The following is a 14637-nucleotide window of genomic DNA, read 5'->3' on the forward strand; positions in this document are numbered from 1 at the left end:
CAGACGTTAGAGGTATTGTTGAGGATGAGTGTGTGTGATTGGGGTGACCATTGGGCAGATCACCTGAGCTTGGTAGAGTTTGCTTACAACAACAGTTACCTGGCGACCATCGGGATGGCTCCCTATAAGGCTTTGTATTGGAGGTCGTGTCATACACCGTTATGCTGGACTCAGGTGAGGGGAGAGGAGCATATATGGGGCAGATTTTGTTCAGGAGACCTCAGAGAAGATTCGGGTTCTCAAGCTGAACATGAAGGAAGCTCAGGATCGGCAGAGGAGTTATGCCGAAAGGAGGAGGAGAGATCTTGAGTTTTAGGTTGGAGATAGAGTGTACTTCAAGATAACCATGTTGCGGGGTCCGAACAGGTCATTGACTGAGACTAAGTTGAGTCTGAAGTATATGGGTCCGTTCAGAGTGATTGAGCGAGTTGGACCAGTGGCATATAGACTGGAGTTATCTGAGGTTATGCAAGCTTTCCATAAGGTTTTCCATGTTTCTATGTTGCGGAAGTGTCTCGGTGAGGATAATCGGTTGTTGGCTAAGATTCCTGAGGATCTTCAGCCTAACAATACTTTGGAGGCGAGACCAGTGAGGGTGCTCGAGAGGAGGATCAAGGAACTTCAGAAGAAGAAGATTCCTTTGATGAGAGTCCTTTAGGACTGTGATGGTGTTGAGGAGCAAATTTGGGAGCCAGAGGCGAGAATGAAGGCAAGGTTCAAGAAGTGGTTCGAGAAGCAGGTCACGACTTGAACTTGTCTAGCCTAGTCTCAGTTGTAGTCTGTGGCTGGAGCGGGTATGGAGTATTCCAGCCCATCTCTCTTGATTACTTGGTCGCTTAGTGGTGCTTGGTTGTGCGACTAAGTAACAAGATGAGGTGGTGCTCGGGGTGCAAAATTTCCGTGAGGCGGTGTTGAGGGAAAGTTCATGAATTAGAAGTTTCTAAAAGAGAAAAGTTTCTAGAAGTGGAAAGTCTAAAAATGGAAATTTTTATGTGAGTTAGAATTTGTCCATTTTTAGTGGTTGTGAGCCTTCGAGAGGCTAGTGTGCCCTTTGTGGCGGACTTTTTAGCCGTGTGTGGCCTTTGTGGTGGGCTGTCTAGCCAGTGTGTGGCCTTTGTGGCGGGCTGTTTAGCCAGAGTTGCATGTTTAAGCGGTCCTTCGGGACAAGTGGTCTTCGTGACGGTCCTTCAGGGCGATTGGCCTTGGTGGCAGACCTGTTTAGGACATTTGTTTGGCTTTTGGGCGGGCCTGTTTGGGACATTTCCTTGGCTTTGGTGGTGGTCCTGTTTAAGACATTTGTTTGGCCTTTATAGCGGCCCGTGGGGCAGTGAGATGATCCTTGTGTGGTCCTGAGGATTCCAGTGAGGGGATATGTGGTTGGTAGGACATTGTGTTATTTTACGCGTGCCACGGGAAGGAAACCTGGATAGGGATAGGACTCAGACGTGTTCAGAATTGTTTGCTCGCGACTCTTAGGGGACTTATCTTCTCCTAGTTCGTCATATTCTGAGACTTTGGGGCTTGAGAGTATGGTTGGTATATCGACTTTGGATGACGATCCAGGGGCGTGCTGTAGGGTGGCAACCCGAGAGACGAGTATTGGACTTCCTAATATTAGGGCATGCAGGCTTAGCCCGATGAGGAGCCAATATTATGGCATACAAGCTTCGGCCTGATGAGGAGCCAATAAAACTCAAGTTTTAGGCATATGAGAAAAGGAAACTCCAAAAGTTGAGAGCAAATAATGCCTAGAGCGTGAGTCTATCGCCTAGAGGTGACTTTTCGTAGATCGGTCGGAGGAGTGCGGACCGTGGAGACGGTTGCACGGGAGTCCTTCGCTGATGGTTGTTCGAGATTCAAGGACAAATCTATATTGGTGGGGGAGAATTGTAACATCCGCGAACCGAAATCCTGGTTTAGGGATTGCATCGGTCGATGCATAGCCGGTTTAGTACTGACAAGTTTAAGTTAAACGCTGCGTTTTGGGTTAGGGAAAACCTTTAAACTTGAGTTTTGTCTCATTCGACGAGTTCAGCCGTTTATGAGAGTAAAGAAGAGAGGAAAAGAACTCTAAGTGTTCTTGGTGAGATTTTGGGAGATTGGAGGCGCTTCTATAGAGATCTGTAGCTAAGATCGTTGTAGGAGCTTCGTAGGAGCGCGTTCTTGCTTGTTTGTGATTCAGAATCTTCTTGGCAAAGGTAAGTGCATGACCATGGCTTATCTAAGCTAGAGATTCTCTGATCTGTGTGTTCTTGTGTTGTGTATCTTGTCAAAACGTTATCTAGGTTTGTGTGAGGCTTTCTTGTGGCTTGGGATCAAGTTTATTGCTTATAGGAACGAAGATTCGGCGAGAAGCTTTGGGAAAAACGATGCTCAACATGTGCGTCGGTCGATGCACTTTGTGCGTCTATCGATGTAGTGTGAGGATGGCACAGATTGATCTAGGAGTATCGGTCGATGCCATCTGGAGGCTTCGGTCGATGCAATTAGGGTTTCCGCGTAATGTCGAGCATGCGTTGGTCGATGCAATGTAAGCATCGGTCGATGAAAGTGAACCTTGCATCGGTCGATGCAGTCCCCAGTTGGTGTCGGTCGATGCAAGCTTGTGTCGGTCGATGCAGTGTCTGGTTTGTTTGTTGGTTGTTGTTTGATGGTTAGAGTATATTTATTGCTTGTGTGTATAGCCCAGTAGATGGGAGGATTACCTTACTGAGTGTTTATGAAATACTCCTGCATTGCAATTTGTGTTTGTGGTGTAGGTAAAGGCAAAGTCTGATCGTGGAATCAAGGAGATGAAGTGGTGGAGGTTCTAGGGACTCGATTGGTTGTTTTCTGGCATTGCTAGGTTGCTAAATTTGTGTCATTAGAACATTGTTATGATTGCTGGTTCTATGTTTCCCTGTTGTTGGTTATTGGATTTGATATATTTGATTATTGATTATTATATATGGGATTATTTATTGGTTAATGGTATTGATATTTTTTTCTGATGTTGTCTTGATCGTGGTTAGGAGACTAGTGGGTATGGGAGGACTATCCGTAGCTATGTCTTTATCGCAACAACAAGCTGGAATCTCGCTCTACACTGTGTGTGTTTTTTGGGTACTCACTTACACAAAGTGCCTATTTGTGTTTCGATGCTACAACTGGTCGAATGTATACGTCTCGACATGTACAATTCGTGGAGACCAGTTTTCCATTTGCCAAGTATTGCCGGTTCCAAGCGCAACACCACCGGTTCTGGTGTTATCGGTGATTCCAGTGTTATCGGTACCACTCGCTCCCACATCATCAGCTCCTTCTGTCTCACCCCCGCATTCAGATCCTCACCCGTCGTCCACCTCAACACTGGCCTCATCGGTTTCAGCGACTTCGTCGTCCTAATCCCGACAGTCGTCTTCCACCTCCTCTGATGTTGCTCACGAAAACAGAACAAAACAGGCTCAAGATATTTCATACAATGAGGCCTCCCCAATCCCGGTTCATGACTCTAATGCACCAAGCCCATCAATGAGTTCTGCTTCACCAAGCCCATTAGTGGATTGAAGTCCAGAACGTGATACATCGTCTTCCTCGTCGATCCCTGCATCACCGGCTTCCTTGCCTCTCGTCCCAGCTCCTCTACCACTTCCACCACAGAACCAACATCCTATGCGGATCCGGTCTAAGAATCATATCACGCAGCCTAACACAAAGTACGGTCTCTCGACAACAACAACACTGCCTATACTAATGACGGTGGCAGAAGCTCTTCGTGATCCAAACTGGAGGAATGCTATGGTGGAGGAGATCAATTCTCAATTACGAGAACACTCTTGGGATCTCACACCTCCAACAACAAATTAAAATGTCATTACTTGTAAGTGGATTTTCACTCTCAACTATCATCCTGACGGTTCTATTGCTCGATATAAGGCTAGGTTGGTCACCTTTGGCTTTCATCAACAATATGGGGTGGATTATTCAGAGACATTCAGTCCTGTTATCAAATCCACCACCATTCGACTTATTTTAGAAATTGTAGTAAAACGAAATTGGGTGATTCATCAGGTCGATATCAACAATGCTTTTCTTCAAGGCACTCTACAAGATGAGGTTTATGTCTCCCAGCCACCAGGTTTTGTTGACCGTGATCGTCCACACCATGTTTGTCGCTTGAGGAAAGCTCTGTATGGATTGAAACAGGCTCCCAGGGCTTGGTACCAAGAACTGCGACAATTCCTCCTTGACTCTGGCTACAAAACTTCACTCGGGGACAACTCACTGTTTATTTATAAACATGATCAGTCCTATGTCTATGTACTGGTTTACGTTGATGATATTCTCATTGCAGGCCCTGAAGCTTTGGTACGTGCCTTTCATATATCTCTTGCTCGTCGTTTTTATCTAAAAGACCTTGGTCCATTAAGCTACTTCTTGGAGATCGAGGCTACACAAACGTCCACTGGTTTGCACATGATGCAGTGAAAATACATCACCGATCTCCTAGCCAAGACGAAAATGCTTGAAGCTAAACCCGTTCATACGCCTATGTCTTCCTCATCGCAACTTACGATTGTCTCTGGCACACCTCTTGATGATCCCAAGCAGTATCGAATGGTTGTGGGGAGTCTACAATACCTTGGTTGGTCGGTGGAGTGTTTCACGATCATCGTCCGAGGCTGAATATAGAGCTGTTGCAAACACAACCTCTGAACTCAATTGGATCTGTACACTCTTAACCAAATTGGGGATTACTCTACCTACGACTCCGGTGATTTACTGTGACAACATGGGTGCAACGTATCTCTGTGCAAATCCGGTTTTTCACACAAAGATGAAACATGTGGCCATTGATTATCAATTTGTTCGTGAAAACATCCAGTCATGTACACTTCGCTTCTCCCACATCTCTGGTGATGATCAGCTTGCAGATGCTATCACGAAACTGCTGCCTCCACCACGGTTCCTTGAGCTGAGTTCCAAGATTGGTGTCAAGAACTTGCCTCCATCTTGAGGGGGCGTATAGAGAGGAGATATGTAATGAAGGTTATAAGTGTAATTAGTGGTGTACAAAACCCTTGTGTGTATGTTATATTGTAATTCATATCATCAATAATACACAAGACATTCCTTACACTTGGCATGGTTCCCTTTCGTATCTGAGTTTCAGACCCAAGTGCTCTTTAACAAAGCATTTAGCAGAGGATTGCAGATTTCTCGTATTCTTGGTGGTCAAAGAAAAGACCGATCTTCCAAGAACAAGGAGTGAAACAAAATAACAAATCAATGATATATAAGGAAGGAAACAGAGAATGATTTTTTTTTTTTTTTAATAGATACCTTTATATATTTGAAATCAGAGTTTTCCTTTTTATATGATACCGGAGTAATACCGGAATATAACCGGATAAGCAAAAAGCATAAAAAGCATAAGAACACACATAAGAACACACATTAGGATTTAGCAAGGACTCAAATTGAGCTAAGGTGGATGCTATGAAGGTTGAAAGTTGTTGAACCAGTGATGGAGATAGGTATCCTCTATGTCTGAGGGTATCATAGCGGAAGAAGCTCTATCCAGTCCTGTGAGTTTTCTTCTCATCAGTAGCTGGATATCTTTTCTTACCCTTGTCCCTGATAGAATAGTAGCGGAGTGAAGTCTTGCATTCCTTTGAGCCCATATATTGTATAACAGGGCTTGGAACATCAGTTTGCAAATGGTATTAAGCTTCCTATTTGTGGTAGGAGTCTTGATCCAATTTAAATAACCAGTGAAAGAAGTCGGAGTATTTGGTAGGAGATGAGCGAATAAATCCAGCCATAAGACTTTAGAGTAAGGACAACTAAAGAACAAATGGTCTCTGGACTCTTCTCCTGCAGTGCACAATAGACAAGTATAGGGTACCTGTAAATTCCATCTCCTCAATCTGTCTCCTGTGGTTTTCCTGTCAAGAACCGTTAGCCACGCCATAAACGCCATCTTTGGAATGTTTTCCTTGAACCAAATTTGTGTGTGCCACCCGCAGGATCTGGTCTCCTCCATGTTTGCATTGAGGAGAATGATCTACCAGGTTGATCTTGTGGGAGCTTCCAACTGAAAATGTCATTTCCCTCTGGATCATTTGGAGTGTGATGATCAATCAAACAAGTTCTGAGCAGATGGATAACTGGATTCCTTCCCCATGTTATCGTCCATTCCCCGTTGGAGACAGCCTCAGAGACCTTATAGTGGAGTCCTATACCTGATAGTCGGGGTCCCGTTTCTCCAACCTCATCAATAAGCGGACCGAGTCCTGTCCAATTGTTATGCTAGAAAAGAGATCCAGTTCCTGAGACAATCTCACAATGAATAAATGGTCGAGCAACTTCTCTGAACTTTACCAACCTTCTCCAGATCCAACTCCCTGTGCTTCTAAAATCTGCAGTCCAGAAGCTTTTTCCTCTTATCAAATATTTCTTGATCCACAAAACCCAAAGAGAACCTGCTTGAGAGAAAATTAACCAAATTAGCTTCAAGCCGAAGATCTTGTTCCAATCGATGAGTCTTTTTAGTCCTAGACCTCCTGATGATTTCGGAGAGCAGACTATCTCCCAAGAAACCTTGGCTCCTCGGGCTGATTCTAACACTCGCTTCCACAAAAAGGAACTGTAGATAGTCTCCAACTCTTCAAGACACTTGTTGGGAAGAAGAAAGATTGAATTCCAGAAGTTGATGGTGCTATTAATGACTGATTTAAGCAATTGTAGTCTTCCTGCGAAGGAGAGATGTCTATGAGTCCAGCCTGAAATCCTTCCTTTGACTTTATCTATAAGCAGTTGATAGTCTGTCGGAGAGAGTTTGTGCGTAATCAGCAGAACTCCAAGGTAACGAACAGGTAAAGCTCCATGTGATATTCCCTGTCGAGCTGCAATTCCACTTATAACATTCCTGTCATTACCGTCAAGGAACAGACATGATTTGGAGAGATTGACCCCTAAACCTGAAATTGCCTTAAAACTCTCTAGTACCTCCAGAATTGCCACCAGTGAGGATTTTGTGCCATCGAAGAAGACAAGGAGGTCATCCGCAAAGCTGAGGTGCGTAATGAGTGGGTCGACACATAGAGGATGAGGTTTAATTTGGTTTAGGCCAGCAGCAATATCCAACTTCTTGGATAAAATTTTCATGACTAGTGTGAACAATGGCGCGGAGACAGAATCACCTTGTCTCAGCCCTTTTTTGCCTTGGAAATAACCTACAAGCTCTCCATTTAATGCAACCGAAAAGGAAGGAGAGGTGAAGCAAGTTGTCAGCCACTCCACAAACTCCTCAGGAAGATCATAGGCTTTGAGAATGTTAATGAGGAAGTCCTAGTCAATGTTGTCAAAGGCCTTTGAGATATCGATTTGGAGACAACCTCTAGTAACAGGTCCGGTTTACTTGAAATCGGTGACTAACTCCACTGCTAGTAGAACATTCTCACAGAGTAACCTCCCTTTTATAAATGCACATTGGTTCCTCTGTACTGCCAGATTGGTGAAAAGCTTGAGTCTCTTGGCAAGGATGCGGGAAATTATCTTATATAATGTGTTGCAACAAGACACTGGTCTGAACTCACCAAGCTTCTCTGAGGTCACCTTTTTAGGGATTAGAGCCAAAATGGTGGCATTAACCTGCTTAAGAAGTTTTCCAGTGATGAAGAATTCCCAGACCGCCTCAATTACACATGGTCCCACCTTTCCCCAAGCATTAACAAAGAAATCCGCTGTAAATCCATCGGGTCCAGGTGCCTTATTTCTGGGAAGGGAGAAGAGAGTTGTAGTTACCTCCTCCGGCGTAGGGATTGACTTCAATTGAGTGGCCAAAAAATCTTCACATCTGTAAGGGGTTAAGTCTTTAATTTCCTCCACTGATAATGGTTGGACTGATTCGTTTTTAGTGCCTAGAAGTTGCTTGTAGTAGTCCTCTATCGTGACCTTAAGCTGTGCCTTGTCTGAGATCCTTTCATTGTTGTCATTTATGAGAGAACAGATCTTTTTCCTTGACTGATGAGCTTTAACGGACTAATGGAAAAAGCTGGTGTTAAAGTCCCCTTCCGCATACCATATGATTCTTGACTTCTGCTTCAGGAAAGACTCCTCAACCGACGATAAGAATAACCATTGCTTCCTTAGTTCATTCTCCTCTAAGAACATAGCTTGTGTTGGAGCTGATAGAATCACATTTTGCATGTTTGTATGTTGCTAAAGCATCTTCTGTTTAAAGACTTGCAACCGATCTTGACCGCTTTTAGCTTTTGGCATAGAGCAAACATAGCTGAGCCTCGTAAAACCTCTTGGGACCAAGCAGCATCCAGCAAATTCTCGTAGTCGGGATGTGTAGTGAAGAAGGAGTATAATTTGAATGGAACACTTCTTCTATCAGTGCACAAGGAGAGGTTGACAAGAATAGGAGTGTGGTCTGATCCCCCTGGTGCATTGAACAAGGCGTTTGACTGCGGAAACTGAGTGTCCCAAGCTTCATTAGTCAGTACTCTATCCAGCTTGCGGGTTATTGGATTGGAACCTTGTCCATTGTACCAAGTATGAGCATTTCCTCTACTAGCCATCTCCACTAATTCACAGTTGTCAATACAATTCTGGAATTCAGCCATACCTTGAAGCGGTAGAGAGGAAGGATAGAGTGAATAGTGATCTTGAGCATGCAGTATTTGGTTGAAATCTCCAAGAAGAATCCAAGGATAGTTCCGCTGACTGCTATAATTGTGTGTTTCCTCCAAAGACTCCCACAGTTCGCGTCTATCAACCAAGTTGTTCCGAGCATATATAATGGAGACAGTGTAGGATTGGTTTGTCGAAGGATCAAACACACCACAGCAAACCACCTGAACTGTCTTCTTATAAATGAATACCTTGATAGAGGGATCCCATATAAGCCAAATTCTTCCATCCTTGCTTGAGAAGAATAATTGAAGTCATAACGCCAACAAGGGAAGGTAGTTGCCATAATAAAATCCGCATTTGCTTCCTGAACATGCATTTCCAAAATGCCTCCTAACTGAGGTCTTTTAGACAGTACCCAACTTTTGAGCTCCTGCTGTCTTTGAGTGGTATTTAGCCCACATATATTATCACAAAAAAACTTATTCATCACCATCGGTGTGCAAAAAGATGAAAGCTAGGCTTTCAAGGACGTAGGTTGGATCGACCCTTGATAGGTGGTCGACCACTGTTGGCGTTCTTCCCACTCTTAGGAGCTTTCCCTGATTTGTGAGGCATCCCCGGAACGGCTTTGACTTGGTTAACTTCGAGGTACTTTGAAGGTCCTAACAAGCTTTCAACTGCAGTCCCTCCCCCTTTTCTCTTCCCATGGTTGGGCTCCTTAACCGATCCGTCTGTGTCCCTTTTTATACTTCCCTTCTTCTTTGGAGAGTTTGATCTGCGCTTAACAATCTTCCATTCATTGGTAATCTTAGGTGGAGGTGAGTCTATGTAAACAGTTGACTGTGCAAGAGGCACTGATTTAGTCCTGTTTAGGTCAACAAGTTCCGATGAGTCTTTTGCGGATGGTGGAGGAGTTCCTTTATCTGCCACTTCAGGTTTCTCCACCACGGGATTGACCATAGGTACCTTAGTAGCTGTCTCCTCTCCCTTACTTGTGGAGGGGATGGTTGCACTGTGAGTCCTCTGCTCAATGTTTGGAGTCTTGTTGTTGGTTGCAGGTGCAGCAGGACAACGATGGTATAAGTGCCCGAACTCTCCACAGTAATCGCATTTAGGTGGTAGTCGAGGATATTCAATCCATACACGTACCTCATTTCCATCATCATCCTCTACAAGCACTGATTGAGGAAGTACCTTCTTTAGCAGGATCTCCACTTTTATTTGAGTGTCCACAGAGATAGGAGGTAGCTGATGTTTCTCCGTGTGCAATGGTTCTCCTATTCCTGACGCTATTGTGCTTAAGCCCGGTAGCAAATATATTTGAGGCGGAACGTCCTTTAGAATTACCCAAATTGGAAGAGAAACTAGTTTGACCGGAGTGAGCGTTGCTGTTGGAGACCAAGCCGTTACCGTGAATAAGCAATTCCCGGCTTGCCAACACCCAACCTCAATTATCCATTTACGAGTTGCAGCCGAGGGAATGTAGATTAGGACCAGTCCATTAGGGAGCATCCTAATGTTAATGCGACTGTCCTTACCCCAAATGGGATTCAAATCCACAAAAAAATTTCCGGCTGATGGAGGGGTGCCATGGAAGTGAGCCACTATGTGGTCCTTCTAAGTGTCCGATGATTTCAAAACAACACAAGCTGGTGCACGGACCCTAGGTGTTCCATCCTCCGTTACTGTTGGTTGGACCGCCTTGGTAAGATTGTGCAGGCTTGGATTGAAACGAGCTGCCCATTGTAGGGTCGTATCGTCAATGACTGGTGGAGTTACAACTTTCTCTACAGGAGGGTTAAGATTTGGTTCCGATACTGGACCTTGAGTCCCTTGCACCGCAGTAGTCACTGCCAAATCAGAAGTCTCTGAACTTGGGATGAGCGATTGAGCGAGGTTCAGATTTGGCATTATTATTGGGGGATCCGGGGGATCCTTGGTCGCCATTGAAATTAGAAAGGAAGAGGAGAGAGGAAGGAGAGTTTCTCGACGGCAGCGTGAGGCCAAACCGAAGGCGGCAAAAGGGTATTAGGTTTTCGCCAAATCGCCTTTTTATCGCACTTTTTGCACCACACACTAATTGAAAACAGAGAATGATGATATACAATTAAAGTCCAGTTCCTATGAACACTTTGTATATATATTGACACTATTAAAAACACAGTTATGCCTCTGTTACTAAGAGGGGTAATTCAATACAGCAAACATGCACAGTTATGACATGAACATGAGTTGCAGTAAACATATCAGAGTGATTACAATACTGTAACGTGACCAAATAAGTCCAGTTCCTATGATCACTAATAACAATAGATATAGAAAACAAAGAACTGTAAGAACATACGAGGCAAGCTGAGGAGATTTGTCAAGAGTATTATTAACACCAAGTTGTTGTGCGTATGAAAATGTCTCGAGGTTTATGAAAATCTGCAATGTCATTCTCATCATAAAAAATCTCTTAAAATTATCCAATATATTTCTTTAAAATCTAACCAAATCACAAACTATTTTTCCTTTTTTAAAATTGAAAAACTAACAAATCCACCAAAATATTCTAAAAATTATCAAAATCCAAAATTTTTTGAATTCCATCAAATTCTCCAAAATCTCATTTGAATACCCCTCTAATTATTAATACTTATATTATTATTATTATTTATTTATTTAAAAAAAAGCCGTCAAATCGTTTCAAATTTATCAAAAGAAAAATTTCTCTCTCTTTCTCTCTATTGTACCGAAATCTCTCATTCTTGGATATCAAATTATTCTTAAAGAGTTAGTTCTTTTAGATCACTTGCCTCGTCTAACAATAATCTCTCTTTAAACGAGTATTTTACTTCCAAAGCTTGATCTCAATTGTTATATGTTATGATATCAGTAAAATAATATGGAAAAGTGGGATTTCTTAAACCAATGATGATCGAATCGTAAATTTAATTGATTGCTAGGAAGTGGATGATTACAGCAAGGGTCATTTCTTCTCGATTAGTGGACCACGGAGTTATTTTGTAGGATGACTTTGATCTTTCTAAAATACATCACATGATTTAGTTAGTAACACTTGAACTACCCTCCATCAGACAACAACACAATGTTACAAAGGTGAACACAAACATACTTAGACCATACTCCCTTTGTTTATAGTTAATCCAAGTTTAAAGTATTTCATACATATAAAACCAAAATTAAATTTGATAATAAATTTATTAATTTTTGTGATTTAACTCTAAACGAATAGTACTCGAATGATTTAAGAACAGATTATAAATTTTGAGACAAACTTGCGTCAACTACTCATCAAATAATATTGTGTTTTCTAATGAGTTCTTGTTCTTTATTTTGGAGCTGAGGCATGACCAATTGAAAGGAGGGGTCGCATATGGTCCTTTGAGTAATCCATCGGCCATCAACTTATGTGCAGCCTCAGTCATATGAATGCCATCCCAGGCTACGTACTTTGAAGGATTGTTACAAGATTCCACTCCTACACTTCCACAACTTTGACTAAAGCTGAAGTTGTACGGTTTTCCTACACCGCAACAAGCGGACAAGGTTCCATTTATGAATCCTGAAAATATCATTGATTTGGAAACTCAGTTAATACCAAATCAGTAAATTGGTTGCGGAGATTTAGTAGAGGAATGAAGAAGGCTAACTGTATTTGGCTGGTTCTTGGCCAAGGCTCAAGGAAGCATTGTAGTAATCAGCATATATGATGTTGACATGAGGGTTGAGCTTCCTGAGTCTCTTGAGTTCTACCTGAAGCTGCTCGCTGTGGTATTCTCCAAACTTGTTCGGCCATTTCAAACATCCTGTTAAAGGATCATATTCTTCCATGTTTGATGTTTGATATAATGTCAAATATGCTACTGAGCATCCAATAGGGAACCCTCCAGGCACCAGAAATGTTCTTCCCCCCATACCAATCAACTCCTGGATTCAACACAGTCCCAAAGCAACAAACATAGTTTTTAAAAACCTAATTAATCAAATATGTTTTACTCATTATTGTGGCTAGCATATCAAGAATCCTATTAAAACTGTTACCGTAATGGCAGAAGAAATATTACTAATCACAAACGGAACTAGCTCTTTGACCTCATCAAAGGGTCTGCTTTCGAAGAATGGGAAATTATAATCATTCGCTCCAATCTCTCCCATGAGAATCAAAGCATTTCGAATCATATCTCTACAATCTAAGAACAAATACAAGTGAACTCAAACCTCTTAATGAAAAACAAATACATAATAATGACTCCACTAAAGTCGATCTTAGTTCACTACCTGATGGCAAACCACATAGATTTGGTAAACTCTCCTTGAAGATCTTAAGCTGAACTCCTAAACTGATGTTGTGAGGACAATGGTATCCTCTCTCCTCGAGAAAAGAACTTTCCAATGCCGTTGCTGAGGCTACAGCAAAATTAACTCCTTTCTCAAAGTTTCCATTTTTAGATCCGAAGTAAGGAGGCACATAAGGAAGCCCCAAAAATTCAGCTGTAAATAAAAAAATTGGAGCATCACTTAACGGTTTACATTGTTAACTTGCACTTCAAGAAAAAAGAAAAAAAAGATAAACATAGAAATAATTTACAGAAGAAACACTAACTTTACAAGAACCTAAGCCAAAACAAGAAAACAGAACCAGAGTTTACATAAGACAAAAAGGAAAACGAAAAAAGAGCCCTTAGATCTCTATTACTACCTTAACAAGATTCTTTTCTACCACAAGGTTTTGTTTTCTTTGACTCTTCCGAGAGTTAAAAACACAGACTACCACATAAAGGAACTAAGGATTAGAAGTACCAATGAAGTCAATGATGAGGTGGCCATCGGAGAAACGACCGGTTGGGTGGTGGAAGAAAGTTTCTCCGTACGGTGGAAACGCGCTCATAGGAAGATTGTTTCGGTCCGAGAGACCGAGCAAGTTCCCGGTGTCGGCAATTGAATCGCCGAAACTGATGATGGATTCGAAATTCCGGCATTGCGATTCCGAGCTTACGATAGTGCCAACAAAAAGAGCAGATAAAAAGATCAGTCTAACTATCCCCATCAACACATGAGAATCTAGCAACGCCATGGGAAAAGGTCACAAGTGACTTTCTGACTTTATATCTTTTTTTTTTTTGTTGTTCTATTTGATTATGATTTGTTATTTTCCAAAACTAATACAACTAAATGTACAGTTGAATTGTGATTACTCAGTGAGTACTCTTTCTTGTTGCCTTATCAATAATAAGGGTGGGGCAAAGCAGTTCACTTTTTATGGCCTACAAAACTTTTGTATTTGTATCGTTTAAAACGGGTACTTTGAGTTTTAAGTTTTAACCACCCTCTAGAAAATATCTATTTGCAACTGAGACGTGGACGGAGTATTAGATAACTAGATTTGTTGCAAAAATACAATAAATATGCTCTCTTCTCTCACCTAAATGTACATTGTGTCCAGTCTTCAATTAAACCACTAACACGGACTCGGTTTTAATATTCCAAACAATAATCTATTTAAGAATACATAACGGCATCGGAGCTTTTTTAAAAAGACTTTACTTTGAAAGAAGTTTGGTGCTTTTTCTACTCTCTGGTTCCGTTTCCCGAGACATCTAAAATCTAATACCCCTCCGTTGTATTCCGCCTCTTTTCTCGCCGTCGGTCGGTCCCTCGCCGACTTGGATCTCTGTTCCAATGGGGAAGAAGAAGAAACCTCGTCCTCAGGCTTCTCCTCCACCTCAGTTCCCTCGCCAGTCTTACAGTGAAACCTCTTCGAAAGCTGCTTCGAAAGCTGTTCCGCCTTAGAAGAAGGCTCCTTCTGTTCCCACCCAGCAAGTTGCTCTGCCTGAGAAGGAGGTTCCTTCGGTTCGTGCGGAGCTTCTCCTCCAGGTTGCGGATGCAGATCTCTCTCAATCCGCCCCAGATCTAGATCTGACCCGTCCACTCCTTGTGAATGTTTCACCCCGAGGCGCTTCTCCTATGGCTCCGCCTTCAGATCCATCAGCCTTTGTTCCTGCCGCC

General features: G+C 42.4%; 2 protein-coding genes across 4 annotated transcripts; both read right to left on the minus strand.

Moving 5' to 3' along the window:
- Window positions 1–5476: 5476 nt before the first annotated feature.
- LOC147946904 (uncharacterized) lies at window positions 5477–5962 on the minus strand. Its single transcript, XM_087507288.1, has one exon. The coding sequence runs from the start codon at window positions 5960–5962 to the stop codon at window positions 5477–5479; it is 486 nt and encodes a 161-aa protein (XP_087363414.1).
- A 5848-nt stretch (window positions 5963–11810) lies between these two features.
- On the minus strand, window positions 11811–13856 carry LOC104777193 (GDSL esterase/lipase At1g31550-like). Of its 3 annotated transcripts, none has more exons than XM_010501405.3 (5): window positions 13432–13856; window positions 12910–13122; window positions 12673–12821; window positions 12282–12558; window positions 11811–12193 (listed from the first exon to the last, which is right to left on the minus strand). In XM_010501405.3, exons 1-5 carry the CDS (start codon window positions 13703–13705, stop codon window positions 11916–11918), a joined length of 1191 nt encoding a protein of 396 aa, XP_010499707.2. In that variant the 5' UTR covers window positions 13706–13856; the 3' UTR covers window positions 11811–11915. The 3 variants fall into 3 exon arrangements, 2 of the variants coding, with proteins under 2 accessions (XP_010499707.2, XP_087360539.1); XM_087504413.1 differs by having other exon boundaries at window positions 12724–12821; window positions 13432–13828; XR_015592508.1 differs by lacking the exon at window positions 12673–12821 and having other exon boundaries at window positions 13432–13797.
- Window positions 13857–14637: the final 781 nt, after the last annotated feature.

The sequence above is a fragment of the Camelina sativa genome, chromosome 3 (genome assembly GCF_030686135.1).
Source record: "Camelina sativa cultivar CO46 ecotype springtype chromosome 3, ASM3068613v1".
In the NCBI taxonomy this organism is placed as follows: Eukaryota; Viridiplantae; Streptophyta; class Magnoliopsida; order Brassicales; family Brassicaceae; genus Camelina; species Camelina sativa.